Below are 19,128 nucleotides of genomic sequence, written 5' to 3' on the forward strand. Positions count from 1 at the left end.
CACAGGTTTTTTTAATATATATTTTTTTATTAATGATCTTCAGTCTTCACGGACCTTCGCGGGGTTTAACAGATAGTTACACGAGTTCCACCAATCAGATGCATCACTGTGGGATTGTGGGATTGTTCAGGATTGTGGGTAATGAAGTACTTGTCCAAGACATCGCGAATAAAAGGAATTTATCTCAAAACAAGGCTAGTGCCCCATGAACTTTTGGCGTTTATATGAGCATATACAATCGCTTAGTACAGCCGTAGCTGGTTTTAAGTCTACCATGTATGGTTACGTTTTTATATTGAATTCTTACTTCCGGCACCGGCTGTGGGCGGGACTGTGATGCTCTATAATACAGCGAAAATAAAAGTTACGCCTTCTTTCTTTGCGTATGCATTTGGGCGGTGTTATGAAACTCTGCCCCCACACACTGACATAGATTTGTGAGAGCGTGTTTGAACGAAGCGTTTTAGGAAGGCGTGGCTGAGCCTTAACTTTTACAAAGAATATCTCTTTGGGTTTGAGACTTTGAGCTTTGTAAATATGCAGATCTTATACTTTCACTATCAGCTACATAACACACTAAAGAAAAAGGAAAACAAGAAATCGCATCATATGACCTCTTTAAACTTTAACAGACGTATTCTTGATATGTATTTGTAAAATATGTATCTCCCAAGATGTTGTTTATTATATACACAGGAAATGTTATTTGGAGTCACAGGCATTGCTGTAAACTTGGCCTTCATTAAACAAGGGCAGATGTCCAAGTCAATTACCAGCGACAAACTCTTAAACAGCAGTGGCAAGACTGACGGTTGAGCCATTGTGACTTCTACTTTCTGACCTTCTCTATCTCACATCATACATGCAGAAAGCAAATACAGAGCGATATAGTTGGCAAAACTTTATAATGGTCTGTTTTCAGATTAAACGTCTAGTTAAGTTGTTGTGTTGATTTTAAATTATCTTAAATGAGAAATATCTGTCAATTATGTCCTGTCAACTAACATTCACATAACATATTTATAACTGTAACTTAAACAATTGAACAAAGTAAAGCCACACTAAGATACATTCAGGCAAGAGTGTTTTTTTTATTTTATTTTTTATTATAAAATACATTTATTTACAATTGCAATGTTATCTTGAATAGAACACGATCTGAGGGTTTTTGAGCAATCTCTCCCGTCTCACTATACCGTCATCCTTTCATCCAGAGCAACAGAGGGAGCTCACGAGAAGAAAACAGGAGTTATGAATTATATGAGTTAACTGGAGTGCATGGTCTTATGACATATGCGGATACAACAAAGGCACAGGGAAGAGACAGATAAAACAAGAAACCAAATAAATACACAATTTTAATTATATATGATTTGTCTACGTCCTTTATGCTGTCTCTGGTTTTTTCCATAAACATACAGTATGTGTATGTATTATCGCGATGGTTAGCATAAGTAGCCTTTAGCATCGCATATAAATATATTTTGTCTCATCTGGTGACCAGAATCCTCATCGAATCACAAACGGAAGTTATTTCAAATACTTTCTGATGTCTAAAAGTGTCAAAAAATTTTTTTTTAAATGTCTTAAATGTTGAAGATAGCTGGTAGCCTGATATAATAACATGGGAAATGAGCAGAGTTGTGAACGTCTCCTGACTCAAAACCAGCAATGCAAGTTTGAGATGTGGCGCTCCGACAAATCTCGCGAGAATCACGACTTGCTTTACGGCACGACGTCACATACATCAACAACATATGAAGCAGCCTTTATGGAAGACACTAGCACGCATTTCTGAGAGTCGACGAAGAAAACAAAAACGCGGTCGGAAGAGTGCAGAGACGGCTCTGCATGAGTGGTATTTACGACATTAACGTCAAATACAAGTACTCCACAGCGACTCTAGGGGTCGCTGTTTGAGAAAAACGGAAACTGCATAGTGTGCCTTTAATTATGGTTATAACTTATTTTTCATCTTGCTTTTATACACTATTAGTACAAGCCTGTTGTAGCAGACCGTGTCCGAATGATGGCCAAAAATACTGTAAACTGTAAGCTGGATCACGAACAGTTGGTACAGATCCATCCTCGAGTAACAACGAGAGTAAATGAAGACTGCTATGTTCATTCTTACATCCAACAACAAAATCACTTTAGAAGACATTCTTGTCTACAGCTGCTCCGGAGTCGACTGCAGAACATGAAATCCAGGGGGAGGAGTTGGATCCAGATCCAACTCCTCCCACCTTACATATACCTAAACCTACCCATCTCCACCCCCTGATCCCTAAACCCACCCCTAAACCTACCAATCTCCACCCCTTATATCTGGATCCAACTCCGCCCCCTGGATCTCGTGTACTGCAGTGAGGTGCTACTGAAACAATGGACTGTGTTTAGCTCACTCAGGGAGGGTCTATGCTAATACGGCAGTGTCTGTCAACAGTCGTGGGCGGGGCTTGTGTTAAAGTATGTCACATTGTCCAGAATCTGAGAACTGCTTGTTAGTGCTTATGATTTATGGGTATTTAAAAAAAAAAAAAAAGCTCTGGGTGGATTTTTATCATTATAGGGGTATTAAGGTATTTAATTATTAAGGTTCGTGCCTAGAAATTATCCTTCAGAAATAGTAATATCCTGAAAAAACTTCCTGTCAAATCCATTTTACAAAGTGCAGGCAATCTGATGAATTGAGATAGCCTATAGGCTATGACATTATGTGATGACTTTGGAGAGGCTGGTGCGCTTTCCATCCTGCATCCCTGCGGCTCCAGGTGCAGAGTTCCGCCCCTTATTTCTGCAATGTGACGCTAGGCTCACTCAGCGCTCCACAGTCTTGCCTGGTCACCGGGAAAAGGGTTTGGAAGGCTGCTTCAGTAGTCATCCAGTCTGCAGTGCGCATGCGCGGCGCTGCAGCGGTGTTTCCGTGTTGAGTGGAGGAGATGAGAAGGGAGCGAGAGAGAGAGAGAGAGAGAGAGAGAGAGAGAGAGGGAATTCGAGACGCAGCGGGACGCCGAGTCAGAATAAACGGACACCCCACAAACGCTAATAATAAAAAATATAAATCAACGCTCACAGCTCAAGCCTTTAGCCAAGGAGGATACGGTGAAAAACACTTTAAAATGTGAGCTTTAAAGAGAGGTGCTGCAGAAACGAGCGAGAGCGGCTTTCCCCTCTCATCATCCACGGCTGATCTCGACTCATGTGCTCCCGTCCTCCTCCGTCACTCGCACCGGAGCGAAAAATGAAGAAGTTTAATATCCGTAAGGTGCTGGACGGCTTGACGGCCGTGTCGTCCCCTTCTCCATCCTCGCAGCTCGGGGCCAAGGAGAACGAGCTCATCCCGGAGACGCTTCAGTCTGAACACTTCCAGCTCTGCAAGGTGGGGAAGCTTTCAAGTGAATGTGTAACGTCACCTTATGTGGCTTTTTCTCTAATAACGCAAGTGCTTTTTCCTCACGCAAGTGCCACTTAGTGCATGCTGTTTAACACTTTATCCACAGACTTATAGAATACAGGTAACGTTTGCCTTTTCTGGTTCGAAGATGTGATGCATCACACCGTTGTAATAGAAATGTTATATATAGGCCTATATATACATATATCTTTATGGGAACGTTATGATGTCAGTCGTATTTTTATTTTATTTTCTACAAACCATTGTAGTGTCCAATATATTTTGGTTGCGCAGCACTGGAATGTGTTTTTTCTCTTTCTTTTTTTTTTTCTTTTTTTTTTTTTTTAACATTAAAACGCTCCTATAAGCCTGTGTTAGGCTATATACACATTGTCATACTCTGCCCCCTCAAAGCAAGACTACATTTTTTCTTTTCTTCACAAGCTGTGCGTGGAAAGAGCTGACTCTGTGTTTGGAAAATGCGCACAAATGCGTAAAATATTCATGCGTGACACAGAGATTCTTTTATAACCACACGGCTGCTTTTGCTGTCCATATCTTCCGCTTTTCCCTTCATAGTGTTGTGTGTTAGACATTCTACTTTATTGAAGCGTCCGAATCATGTGTGGTTATAGAATGAAGCTGTGATGTTTGAGTGGAGTGGAGGGAGGAGGGGGGGGGGGGATAAACAACCCATTTCTTGCATAATCTACTGTGCTGGGATTAACATTTCATTTGCAATGTTGGGGCTTTCTTTTAAACCCTTAACCTTTTTTTTTATCTTGAATATCTTTTTGAAACCACACACACGGTGTGTATCTAAAGATTTTTTTTTTTTTTGGCCATCATAGGTGCCCTAAATGTTTCCTAGGTCGGTTTTGAGACACAGCTAGTGTGTCATGAATAGGCCTAGTTGAAGTGTTGCTGAGTTTAGCTGCCCTCTCTGGATTAGATCTGGCAGCACAATGGATGGAGTTAATAGTTCTCAGAGAAACGGGTTATCTGTGGAGGTTACTCTCTTCTTCTGTAATATTAGATTATGAGCGCACACACGTGTGCGTGGAAACTGTAAGAGAATGACAGTATTGCAGATGTGATCGGCACATTGATTTTTTTGAATCTCCGATTCATTTAGTCAGCCTTGTTACAGGCAGGTAACCTCGTTATGACAGTAGGTGGCGACAAGTGCATTTTTCAGTGAGTCATTGAATCAATCACTCAACCGATTCGTTTGAACGCAGTCGTTCACAAAACTTATCCTATATTCAAATTTGTGTCTACAGATCTGCTGTGACGCTAAAATATAACAGTTGAGAGTATAACTGTCATTTTATCCTCCATTTTGTCTACTGCTAGGCAGTTAAGCTAATGAAAAAAAGACTACAATATTAATTAAAACAAATTTACAGCATCGTTTCCAGCAGATAATCACGTTAATTTAGTTAGTTTATAAAGGAGAGGTCTCGTTCAGTCTTTGAAGGCGGAAAAGAGAAAAAAAAAAAAACACAACTTGTTATACGAATCATCGCCGTCTAATGATTATTTAATGGAGTATGTTTTTAAATCAATTCCACATGTAATATTTTCAAGAACATGGTAGTATCTTTAATGATTCTTTTATCCAGGGCTTAATTATTTTTGAAGAGAGTTTTGGAGAATGTTGATGTAAGTAGGCTATGCGTTCAGTTTTTAGAAAAATGGTCATGAACTATATGGATACAGTTGTTTGTTTACCACTCTTTAATTAATCATTTGCGGTGAGGTTACGTGAGTGCATACACACACTGGTCTTTTTGTCAGGCCTAAATTAAATAGACGTTTATGAACGCTGGATTAGTTTAATATTTCATTTATAATTATTGAAAAGAGCACTGAGAGAGATGGGGAAGGGTGGACTGAAGCTTGTTGCTGCTGCACAGCTCGCCGACAGGTACTCGTCCCCGCGTGCGTCACTTACGTAACCCGCTTTAGCCACTAAACAAACATACAGAGACAGAGAGGCTGTGTCTCAAAACCTATTCAGCTGCCTGACTAGACAGCATTATAGGTGCGTCTTTGATTCTCAGCAATGCTATCTATGTATGCACCCCCTAGGATTTAAAACACACACACAGAGAGAGAGAAGAGAGAGAGAGAGACGCTGACAGCTGTTAAGCAGAGGCCAGTGCTATAAACCTGTAGCCAACCATTGTTGTTCTCTGGATACAATGCAGCAAGGCCTCTGTTCTCACTGCCTGTTGTTTTTGTCTATCTATAGCACATCAGAGTTGTTCGAGCAATTCAAAGGCCTGGGCATTAAAATAGTTGGAAATATTCAGCTGAAACATTGAATTGATATTGAATCGTCCCTGAAAGGAATTTTGACTCCTTGGTGCTGCACAAATACGCAGTGCTTTGTCACTCTCCTTCAAATTATTATATAAATAAAAACGTAAATAATAATATAATGTAAAACCAGTGTTATTTATCATTTCAGTTTTTGTTAATTTTTGTTTAGTTTTTTAGTAAATATTTACGTGCTCTTTTGAAATATATATTTCTATTTAGCTTTAATTTATTTTTATTTTAGTTGTAGTAATTTTAGTACTTAAATGTTTAATATTCGTTCAAGTTTTATAAGTTTAAGTTTTTTAATTTAATATTTTATTTAATCTTTATTTCAATTACTGAAAATTATTTCTTATAATTTTAGTCTTACGAGTAACAACAATGTCTGAACATCACAAGCAAAAATAGAGAGATAAATCATTAAAGTAAATACATTGTAAAATAGAATTCAAATACCTTATAAAATACACTATACCATTTTAAATAGTTTAATTGTTGACTTAAATGTTGAAGTTAATTAGTGGTTATGCCACTAAACTTTACATTATGTGCTTTTTAAACCATTTTTCTGATTTGATCCTCAGACTGTGCGCCATGGCTTCCCCTATCAGCCGTCCTCTATGGCATTCGACCCTGTCCAGAAAATCCTTGCCATCGGGACTCAGAGCGGAGCTTTGCGATTGTATCCTTTTTACAATGGGAATGAAATAGTGTGTGCTCTTTTTCAGGTGCACAGTGAACCTGTCAAGTAAGTATTTCATTTCTTTATCAGTTGTGTTATCAGGTGTAAGCTGTTACTACTTGTGTGTTTATGGATTGTCATTACTAAGCTCATGAGAAATTCATTGGGACATAAATGACCCACTGTTAGTTTTCCCTTTCTGAAATGTGACTACATTATGCTGCACCACAACATAACAAGCTTCATCTGCTTTAAAGTGATGCCAGTTGTTGTGCTTAAGTTGATCCGCTGTGATGGCTTGTCAGTCAGACCCGTTATAAGTCTTTTGTAAAAGGGCGTTTATTGGGATTTAGGATCAGTAAGGCACATAACATTAGTTCAGTGACTCTCTCATCACCCTCATGATGGAATCCTAGTACATAAAGTCAGTTATTAATTATACTGAACAAGTCACTAAGGTCTATTCCCACCTCAGAGACTGAAAAGAACTTCCTGTCTAATCAAAATCTCCATTCACGCTGTATTCAAATAGATGGCCTTTGATTCCCTGATTCATTCCTACACACTGAGGCTTGACATTACTTTTCACCGTCAGTGATGCTCTAATTGAAAATATTTCTTCTGCCGTCACTACAGGATGATTTGCTGTCAGTCAGGTCGGTAGAAGAGCTCGCTTGACACCTCCCTTTGTCAGATGTTGAATGACACTGGTGGAAGTTGATGCATGCGGCGGCTCTTCAGAGAACAGCCTCTTTAGAAACTGATCGTCTTTGCTCTCTGAGGATATCGGTGTTACTTAGCCCCTTTGAGCGACTGTGATCAGATAAATGTTGGCTGCCGTGAGATGAGGGCAAATGAAAATCTCCCTAAGAGACTCCAAATTGTGATTAGTGCAACCGTCCTTTGTTTCTTTTGTCATGCCTCATCCCGAGCTATCGGCAACGCGAAAGGAATCTCAGGATTCAGCTGAATGCATTGGTATGAATGAAGTCTTTCCTTTGATTTTGTTTTGCCAAAACTACAGAGCATCTGAGGTCTGATTTTCTGAGTTAGTTGACAAATCTTGGCCTGACTAAAACTGTGACTGATTTTGGAAATGCTGATATTTCTGGTCAGATATGGTACAAATTGTATTTGCAATGTGATCTCATTCATATTTGTAAATATTTCTTTGTAAATGTACATGTGTTTGGATAGACACTGAAACTGCACCGACAGTTTCCAGATTGTAAAGCCTGTAGGTACACTGCTGTTAAAATGTTTTCTTTTCTTTTTTTTAATTAATACATTTATTCAGGAAGGACAAGGGGTTCTAGCGGATCGTAGTTGATCAGCTATCCGTACGGACCAGGCCCCACAGTTCGGCATGCATGTGATTTGTGGATTAATTGCAAAGTTTAACCATCATAGTGAAAGTTTATCATTTGCACGTGTTTTGTCTTGCCATTTTACACATTCAAGTGATTTTAAAACCATTCCAGCGCAAGAAGAGGCAAAAGAGAATTTACATAGAGGTGAACCAACACCTAATTGATTCCGTATCTCCTTGCACTTGAACGGACACACACACACAAAATTATTTCAAAATACCTGTCTCGGCAAGTATTCTCATGAACACAATGGGTTATCTGTTGAACCACTAGCAAGGATGATAAATTGATCAAAAGTGTCAGAAGACTTTTACTGTACATTGTTACAAACGATTTCTGTTTCAAATAAATGTTATTTTGAGATTTCTATATTTATCAAAGAATCCTGAAAAATCACAGTTTCCACCAAAATATTAAGCAGCACAACTGTTTTCAGCTTTGATAATATGAAGCATCATCATACACAAATCAGCATATTAAAATGAATTCTGAAGGATCATGTGACACTAAAGACTGGATTGTTGGTTGCTGAAAATTCAGCTTTGCCATAACAGGAATAAATTACATTTTAAAATATATTGAAATAGATATTTGAATCATTTATAATTGCAATTACAATTGAATAATTTGATTAAATAAATCCAGACGTGAGCAAAAGAAGCTTCTTTAATTTGAATAAAATCAACCTATAAATAGAAGAAAAAGGTTTTCGATTTTTCTTACATTTTAATCTCTGTCCAAATGTGTGAAAATGTAAATGTGCTAGAAGCACAATTAAAGTATGAATGAAAACCAGTGAGATCACATCGGTATTTGTAGCTCATGCTACGGTGTGTATTTGTTGCTGCGTAGCACTGTTCAGATCTGTTTTGCAGTTGTGTAAACTTCTCCCCAGTTGAGAATGACTGAAAGTGGCAGATCAAGAGACCAGAATGGCAGAATCCTGGCAAAATCATCCAGAAGATTACAGCAGTGGGAGGGAGAGGAGAGTCTTCAGTCTCAGGCCAGCGGGCAAATGCGCTGCGATCCCGAAAGCGTTCTGCTTCCCACAGCTCGCTTCAGACTGCGGAAAGTGACATGACAGTCAGATGTTTAAAAAGATCAGAGACAGAGAGAGAATGTACTTTTCATGCTCTTTTCTGCGCCACCAAACAAAACACTCCCACTGTCTGCCATTGGTCGTCCAAACATATAGTCCCGCCCCTAAACTCACACCATTGGTCAAGCCAATGTTTGGATACTGCCACAGATTTTGTTACACACTTCTGCTTTAAACAACCTTTCATAGGCTATGAAAAGCCATATATTGTTATCAGTGGTCTGACATTTGAATAATTAAATTGTGGGTGGTGAAGCGGTGGTTATTGTGTAGCAGAGAGTTTTAGGTGGTCCCTGTCCTTTGCGAATTGTATTTTCAAGCACAGTGGAGAGAGAATGGCAGACTCATAACTCAGCTAGCCTCGTGGGCCCCAAGACTTTGCAACTTGCACGCAGATCTATCGATCAACCTTTCCCACACACACACACACACATGCACAAAGTGGTGTGATGACCTCGAGCAGATACATTTTAAATAGTCTCCTTAGTATTTGCACTTCCTTGGCTGCAGTAGACAGTGAGATTGTTGGCTGTTATGCACAAATATGTCTTCAACACTGATTGCTGACAGTCATAATCACTGTAATTTAGAATATAACCCACTATGAGTCTGATCATTTTATTCACAATGATCATCTCTTCAAATTTAATGAAGGGTATGTATTTCTAAAGAAGACGTATGTCACAATGTTCAAGCCTCTTCCCTCTTATACTGTAGGTTGCAGATTATTGAAGAGATCATGTTTAGGACTTATAATGAACACATTTGAATAAAATATCATACAAATATATGAAGGCTGTGTCTGAAACCTTGCAGCCTCGCCACCCAATCTGACAGTATTTTTATATGAAGATACCTTATCTCATCATAATATTACATCTAATGATGTAGAACAAATTCAAGTGAGCTTTAGAGATAACCAAGCAAATATTTAAAGACTAAAACACTTCTTTCTCTTTAGAAATGAAGTCATATGTTGACCATTGAAATGAATTTACTCCTGTCGACCATTCCTAATCTTATGTTTTCCACCAACCACCAAACTGCAGGGACAGGATTTTGAGTTTAAGGACACGTCTATGTTTCTTCAAAAACCAAACAGATGCTGACATTTTGTTACGTAGGATCTGCATCTGCATACTATCAATGCCCATTTCTATCTCAGAGTAAAAAAGGTCAAATAAGAAACATTTTTGTGACATATTAAGTCACAATTATGATTTTTTAGAAAATGTGCCACCATAGGAATAAGTTGCATTTTAAAATATATTAAATTTATTTAAAATTGTAATAATATTTTAGATATAAATGCAACATTGTTGAGCATAAGAGACTTGCTGAATGGAAACATCATTTTTCAGCTTATGGACACTGCTGGAAACATCCATTGACCATTGGAAAATGGATATTGAGGAGTTGCACACACACACACACACACACACACACATCGTCTTCACATCAGCTTCAAATTAACCTCATCTTGTCTCTAATGATCAATAGTGGTGATGGCACACTGTGGAGACTTATTAAAGATGTGTCCCATAGTATGATTCCGCTTGAAATATGAAATATACTAGCTGCGACATGGCTGTGGTGGTTATTTATGTGCGTTAGAGCTTGTGACTTGTTTTACTTTGTGTGTCTGGGATGTAGAGCTGAGCCTAACACACACACACATACACAGGCATTGCCTGAGGATGCCTATGCCACTTCTTACGTAATCCACAGGAGCGAGGCTCATCATCTGGAGAGCTTGAGAGCAGTGTGTGTGTGTGTGTGTGCACGTTTGTGTGCTGTGATCGGCTCAAGCAAAGGAGTTTAAGTCTGTCCTCTCTGCCATAATGGCACAGCAGCGGCCGCCTATGATTGAGTGTGTGACTGTATAACTTACTGTACTCTGTAGCTGCTGGAAGGGCCGCCTATACAGAACTGAACAAATCTGATCAGATTCACCAGGCACTCAAACCTCATTGCATTAGGTATAGAACGGTACAAGGAAGAACACAGTACCTGGTGCTTTTTGAAGAAATCATTTTATTTTTGCACAATGACCATATTAGGAATGTTCAAAAATAGATATAGAGTTAGAGTTACTAGTTACTAGTCAGAGTTAAGGTTAGTCCTGCGAAATTGTGCAGGTTGCGGTCTTTTATGTTGATCAGACATCATGAGACAGGTTTCTTAAAACCTAGATGGAGTGCAGCAGAACTGCATCCAGAGGTCTTGAGATGGATTTTTGAAAGTTTAAAGAAGTTTTTGACTTGACAAATCGTCTTAATGCGATGCCCATAGCGAGAGACATGCACTTGTATTCTGACAGTAATTGTCTTGAAATTTATTGTTGAATGCAGGGAATCTGTTGGATGTGTCTGCGGTGTTTTAAATGGGATGCATTTAGTGACGCAAGTACTCTGAGAGGGTTTTAGCATGTTGACAGTAACAGTTACCTTTAGATTTTCAGCATGGCATGCTGTCAGCATGCTAAAAGCCCTCTCTAAGAAGTAGCATTTTTGATTTTTTTTCCCCTTTTAAAGCACCTATTGCTAGTTTCATATTTCTTTGTGTCTTTTATATAATATTTTATTGTATTTGCTCTCTCACAAACTCCTCAGCCATTCTTCAGTGATTTTAGGGGACAGTGTGCCGGTTCTGCATTGTTTCGGGACATTTCAAGTTGACTTCTCTAGAGTCCAGCCCAACCTAATTATACCCTCACTCAGCTCTCAAGGTCCTCACATCATTATAATGTTAAACCCGCATTAATCCGGCATTTCTGCATCTCGACGTGCCCTGTCTGCGTTAGGTTCACTTCAGTTCACCCCATCATTGCCCTGGGAATTTCAAGTGTATCAGCTCATTTTTATGCTAACCTCTTCAAAAAAGCTCCCACAATACTTGCGCTTTTTATTTTCTGTGCAGTAGAAACTGAATTTGGGTAATCCGAAATGCTCCTCTTTCATTGCGCTTATCTAATATCGCAGTCCGACCCCCCCCCCCAGATGACAGAGACATGTAAAAAAGCTTACGTATGCTGGTACCTGGGCGTCATAGAAATATGGCCTTTGTGACGTTGGCAGAGATGCTATTAATATACTGTAAATTACCTTCCTGGTACAGTCTGGGCCCAAAAAGAAGGGCTGAGCTGGAGCATGTAAGGGCACTTGTGAGTCACCACTTGAAGGAAAGGCTAATGGAAAAGTTGCAGAAGGATTCAATATGGTCTTCATTTTCAGAAAATAATGCTGTTGTTTGTGATGTCTCTCAAAGTTCAGACACAATCTCTTTCCATTAAGTCAACAAGACAATAACAAATAACACAATAGCAAATTGCTGAGACCTGACACCAGTTTAGATAGATAAACAGTGCAGAGCGTTCACAAATAGCCGAATATTCAGGTCTTGTTCATTGCTTCTGATGTTCCTCTGTCTGCTTGCACCTGTCTTCCTTCCATTCGCCGTCTGTCTCTCTCCTTTCTGTGTCTTTACCTCTTCACCCCCCCCCCCCCCCCCCCCCACCATCACTGCAGTGCATTTTTGTTTCTGTCTGTGCTAAGTGGTTGCTATGCAGTTTAGAAAGTGCGGTGCAGTTTATGGGATGCAGTTGCCAGGCGAGACAGACTCCCATTCTCTCACGGTAAACTTGGCAGAATTGTGAGTCTCTGGTGTCTTTGAGGTCACCTACCTGCTTTGTAATTACATACAAAGGCACACACTGCGCTTCATTGGCTCTTTGGCAAACGCAAATGTATTCCAACACTCAAATGCACACACAAAAATTTCGTTTTTAGTGCGATAGCATGCAAAGAAGTGGCGTCCGCCCGTCAGTCAGTCACAACACACGCGATCACACACCCCAGCTTACACTTCATCACACTAACTAGGCTTCACGGAGCTGTCTGTCAGCTGATCTCTCTCGCCATCAAAGTCTGTCTTTGGCTCATTGATCTGTTTCATCACTTCAAAGAGACTTCCAGTTCCAGAGAACCCCCCCCTCACCCCAAACCCTTTCCTCTTCTCGTTCACCCCTCCATCACTCTGTGCTACTCAAGCCCCTTCAGCCAAGCTTATCCCCTGTCAAACGCACACACACAAACACACACACACACACTTTTGGTCTGATTGGGTATTTTGTGTCTGGATCACAGCAAGTGTGTAAGTGTCATGTAAGGATCACGTTTACATAACTTCAGAAAATCATTGAAAGTGTTTGTTATTTTATCTGATAAAGTAAAAATGCATATTAAATTATTAAAATCATGTTAATTAGTTACTTAGTTAATTAGTTATCATACCATATGGTGAAAAATTATATTAGATTTAATAGGACAATAAATGTAATTTATTGAAAATAATATAAGCTTTTGAAAGTAAAAGCACTAATTACCATGTATTTTACTGTGAACATCTTTAACCAGTGTACTTTTAAGGTGAAATTGTTAAAGTTATTTCTCACAATACATATGGTTTCAAAGCAGCTTTACAGAAAGCTTTAGAGTGATCTGTTATCAGAGGTGACTGTGTCAATGTAATGTCTGTTTTTCATAAATGTACAGATAACAAATCACGCAGTTACTGTAGCTAACATCATGTATTCATTTTAGGCAGAAGCAATGAGCCCATTAAAGTAATTATTACAAGTTGTGAACATAATGGTTTCTAAGGAAAAATGTGTTGTTTAAAAATGTAAAAATGCCTGAAACACTTTGAAAATGTTTTTCAGAGTGAATTTCTGGAAACAACTGCCGCCATTGTTTTACCATACATTTTTGGATAAGGTACTGTGCAGGGCTTCTGACTCATTTGCAGTTTGTCGTTTAGTGTTATGCTGACAGATTGCCGCCGGCCAGTTGCCAGGACAGCCCCACCTTTGAGAAAACGAGGGCTAATTGTCCTGCTGTTGGTTTAGCAGCTGGACTGTGATCCTTGTAACCCCATCAGCAGTCGTGGGATTCGATGCACGTAACACCCATGAGATGGCCTTTGATCATTAAGTACTGCCATCCAAGCCCCTGAATGGACCTCATGGCAAGAGTGGCTTTCATCCAAACACACACTGTACTGGATTGTGCAGGAGCAGGTGTGACCTTGACAGGGAGGTAGTGTGGGTGTGCAGGTCAAACCACTCTGTATTTTTCTCTCTTTCTGCATTCATGCTTTCCTGTGGGCTGAGAACCGCTCACATCAAGCTCTAACAACAGAAATATCCTTCTCTTTCATGCTCTCTTTCGATGCCTGTTCCTCCCATCATTGTTTTATCATTTCTGGTATTTCTTTCTCTCTTTTTCTTTATCTTAGCTTTCCATTCCGTTACTCAGCAAAAGGGAAGACCACAGTCAGCGTCATTGGGCTTTTGGAACAGCTAAATATACTTCATCTTTAATCATGCCCTTAACTGTGTTTGACTCCCTCCTGCCTCAGGAATTATAAGTTAGGATATTCACATGAAAACAAGAAAGGAGAAAGGGGAAAGAAAACATAATCTTGAGTTTGTTCAGCAGCGATTTCTGAAAAGGAAAAGCGAGTGCATACAGCTCACCGGTAGTTTATGAACTTATTCCTCAAATATGTGTCAGTATTTAGAAAAATCTCTGTGCTATTAGAGCGAGTCATTTTCAATATGATCTGGGAGTCATCTAGCTTCCTCAACAATCATTTCCCCGCTTCTTGGGATTTGTCGCTCATATCCTAGTGGTTCTGCTCCAGATGTCTAATTGGATTTTTCTTTTACTTCGTCGTCTTTCTGGATGTCTGCATTGGTTTAAATAGGTACTGAGATAAATCTGTACAGGAGCACGTTAGGGTTTTGGTGATCCTATTATTTGCAAGTTCCCCTGTAGTCAATAATTGTATCCCTTAAAACTCATCTTTGATCAACAAAATGACATATTAAAAAAATAAAAAAATAAATAAAATTATTCATGCCTTAAAATAGCTTGAATGTGATGTAACCACCCTTGCTTCATTTAGTATACGCGGAGCCATGAATATACAAATGAGCCCCGCCTCCACTCACTCACACCAGCTCAGAGACCCGCTCGCTCAACTTTGAACAACTTAGAACGTCAGTGGAGAAAGGCATATATATTTCATCATAACACCGTAATATACTTCATATACATAATTCACCTGCTATATTGCTAAAAGTACCCGATTTTTCATATCAGTTTGTGACGTAAAAAAACACCCGCGATTTCAAACCGCGTTTTTGAGACTGTATTTTTTTCACTGCAGTTTTAAAGAGAAAATACTCAGCAATGGTGTTTACTTATTAATTTGCACATAGTTTGTCTTACACAACGTAGATATATAAACAATATTAATGGACCCATCATTTTTTGGACCCAGGGGTGTCGGTAAACTGTTTTTACTGTGGCATGAGCCTCAGTGAAATACTGCTCTGCACTGGTAAAATATTACTGATAAATTCTTGTCTGACAATGGAGATTACTGTATAATGACCAGATATGTTTTCCTGATAATATTTCTGTCAGCTGTTTATAATGCCAGATTCACAAATAATTCACTCTGTGGATCTAATCGGTAAAACAGGTTTTGCGAAAGGTCTAAAATTGTTTATGATTCAGTTTTATTCATCCATAGTTCCCTCACAGGCTGAATCATTTGCAGTGGTTTCTCACACTAAAATAGTAGCAAGATACTTTATGATACAAAAAACAATAAGAACACTGGATGAGATGAGTATTTACCTACAATCCATTGTAGGAAATAAAACTGGCAAATGTCTTCATTTGTCGGCAATGATGCAGCTCTTTATTGCACATGCTGCTTATAAATGCCTTTTGTCCTGCAGATATATCCATATATCCAGTATAAAAAAAGAGGTCTTGAGTCCCACGGAGAAGCTCAGGAAAGGAGGAGGCGGGAACCGGCAAAAATCAAGATAAAGTTTAATCATAAGATAAACAAACAACAGAATGAAAGTAAAGCATCAGCCCCGCATGGACGACTGCTGTATATAAACATAATAAAACGCATCATAAATGTCCCAGGCCTGGGGTCTCATTTATAAACGTGGCGTACGCACAAAACGGGGCTGAAAATGTGCGTACGCCACTCCCGACGCATGAGTTGTGATTTATAAAAACAAACTTGACGGGAAAATTTGCGCACCTGCACGCAAACTCTGACCCATGCGTATGAACGTTTTGGAGATGGAGCAGTTTGGCGACACCGATGGTGAGCTGGAGTTAAGTGTCTTTTTGGTCACTTTTAGACCGAAAATCTAAAGAAAATTAAACATATACAGAAAGATAATACAAATATAATTTAACTCGCCAAGCTTGTCACTTGAAGCAAATATCCATCCCTTCTTAAATGTCCGCGCCAGCGAGCGCGTTGGGCCGTTTAGTGAAACTGACGCAAATAACAGTTTAAATAAATAAAATAATGATTTAAACTATGTTTTACTTCTGATATAAACATTTAGATTAAATATGCCATTCAAATTAATGGAGTTAAACACTTAAATATGAAATCATTACTGAGAAGTTACAACATTTTTTATATTCAAATTCAATCAATAGAAATATTTGTTGTGGATGCGGTGTTTTTGAACACTTTTCCTCTGGCATGCTGTGTTTTAATGTTTTAACCACAGAGATAATTGCTTATCATGGTAATACCAGATTGTCTGAGAAAATAGTTTCGTGCAAATAATGCCCAAGGCCTATCTGTTTCCATTAAAAATATAAATCAATTAAAAATACAATTCGGCCAGTGGACTCGAGACCGGGTGACGCTCATTAGATGGGGGGCAGTTGCTTTGGTTCTAATGAAAGGTTAGAAACGCCCCTGTTTGGACCCCAAAGCATTTCTATTGGCTTTTTTGAACTTGGGTAAAATTTCTATTAATTATGCAAGTATTATTAATGTATTTGAAACTGTATGTTACATTATTTTATGTAACCAACTTGAACCCGTTGTGAAATCTATGAATGGAAATATTTTGCCCTCATGCGAAATTCCCAATCACATGGATCTTTATTAAAATGACTGGATTTCACCCGCGAAAGTATGCTGAAAAATAGTAAACGTGACCACACCTTAACTGGTTAGTCTGCTAGCTTAGCATAGTACAAACTGGTACACTACCGCTATGGATTTGTATTATTTGTTGTTTGTAGTTACTACAGGCTATTTTGATTATCTAGAAGATACCATAGCATGATGCGTTTTTTAAAACAGCTGTCGGCTTTCTCTTGGGCTTCTTTAAGGATATTATTTAGCTAATGTGTAAAATCTTACTAGATATCCCCCCTATGCTCTAGCATGGCGTTATGAATCGTTATGAATGATATTTTTGTAAGATCTTCATCTTTTTCAAACTGCAAAGAAGATAGCAGTTTATTTATTGCTGAATCACTGTATTAATTCACAATTGCATAATTGCTTGCTGTATCACACACTTTGAATCCCCAACACTTGCTGTAGCCCACTAGATGTATACTTGATAGAAAATCTAGAAAGATGAACAGAAAAAAAACTAAATAAAGAGAAAAGATTTGCCCAAATAACATAATTGGCTCCAACAGCTACTCTATTTTACCACCAGTATAAATGCTTCTGCATTTATTGCATAATTGTGACAGACTGATATCTATTGCTACAAACTACCGCTAGGATGTGATTTTGATCTGTTGTGTTGTTAGTCTCACAGAAGTACACAGCGCAGTCAGTGCAGACGCAATACCATAACTCCCTTCCCCCATGTCACACACACACACACACACACACACACACACACACACACACACACACACACACGCACGCACGCATTATAGACTATAGTGACTGTGACGTTAATTCCTGACCTATGCTGAGAGCACTGCTCTACTGCTGTCATGACATCATACAGAGACCCTATAGAGAGAGAGAGAGAGAGAGAGAGAGAGAGAGAGAGAGATGTACACGTGTAATGTGTGGCATGATGAGTCACCATTTTCTTAATGCTCATTGAGGCACACGGCTGGCATATCTCGCTCAAATTTGCGCTTACATGCACACTCATGCTGAACCTGTGTGATTCGGGATGCTTATGGCAACAGGGATGTTTGTGTGTTTACGTCTGATTAGTTCGGCATGCCTTTAGCTGTGATGTCAAATGTACATGGAAGATTTAGATGGAAGATGGGAAAGAGTGAAATTATTGAATAGAGACAGAAGGGCAGTTATTTCAGTATTCAGAATCTTGTCACTTGTGATAGAAAGTGTGATGTGGGTGGCATTGTGTGTGTGTGTGTGTCACAGTTTAAACAGGGTTTCTGGTCCAAGTGTTGCTTTTTCTGCAACCTCCTACATGCTGCTTCTTTGGCCATGTTTGGCGAACAGCGGCCTCCTATGACAGGGCAAACACCCACACAAACAGACACACATAAACAAGGGCCAGCTTAACTGAACAGTTGTTTAAAGGGGCTATATGTAAGATTTTTCATGTATTAATCACTTTTTATTGCCAATGTATGAACAGCTTGTAATGAAACTTAAAAAATGAAACCTTCCCGGGCTTCCTAGGTTGTCTAAGAAAGACTGTAGACCTATCTATCTATCTATCTATCTATCTATCTATCTATCTATCTATCTATCTATCTATCTATCTATCCATCTATCTATCTATCATCTATCTATCTATCTATCTATCTATCTATCTATCCATCCATCCATCCATCCATCCATCCATCCATCCATCCATCCATCTTCACTAACATGTCTGGAAATTTTATTCTGTAGTATTAAATATTTGAACTCGTTTTCATAGAATTGCTTTGTGTGCTCAGATCTCATTGTCCCCATTAGATGTCCTTTCACCTGTGCACAGACACATCAAGAGTACACAGGAGTCTTCCTGTTAGTCTCTTCTGGCCTTTTACTCTATTACACAGTTGCTGCAGAACCATACATTTTTAATGCACTTCCCAAAGTTGCACACTGTGCTCAATGAGTATGTGTGTGTGTGTTTGAACAAAAGCTGAATCTCAACCTTATGCCCTCTGTATTGATGAGTTAATGGTGCAGGTGAGTGTGAAAGCTTTGCGAGTTAATGCTGCTTTTATAAACATTGTAAAATCAGCGTGAGCAGAATTGTGTAATACTGTTTGTGAAGGCTACCGTGTCAGCTTCCTTTATTAGAAAACTCTAGGATATTTACATAAATGTCAGGGTGAGTAAAAAAAATATGAAGTGGCATCTAAATATCTGAGACTAAAAGTGAAATTGCTTTATTTTAAAAATAAAG

The 19,128-nt window shown here is 38.9% G+C and overlaps 1 protein-coding gene across 2 annotated transcripts in view; it reads left to right on the forward strand.

Annotated features, from left to right (window-relative positions):
• Window positions 1–2,920: 2,920 nt before the first annotated feature.
• Window positions 2,921–19,128, forward strand: part of stxbp5a (syntaxin binding protein 5a (tomosyn)) — an 80,807-nt gene continuing 64,599 nt past the window's right edge. For both annotated transcript variants that reach the window (XM_084090569.1, XM_084090568.1), the window contains exons 1-2: window positions 2,921–3,382; window positions 6,310–6,407. In XM_084090569.1, the coding sequence (XP_083946695.1) occupies window positions 3,203–3,382; window positions 6,310–6,407 (278 nt within the window). In that variant the 5' untranslated portion in view covers window positions 2,921–3,202. The remainder of the gene's footprint in view (window positions 3,383–6,309; window positions 6,408–19,128) is intronic.

This window comes from Abramis brama (genome assembly GCF_963993115.1).
Source record: "Abramis brama genome assembly, chromosome: 18".
Taxonomy (NCBI): domain Eukaryota; kingdom Metazoa; phylum Chordata; class Actinopteri; order Cypriniformes; family Leuciscidae; genus Abramis; species Abramis brama.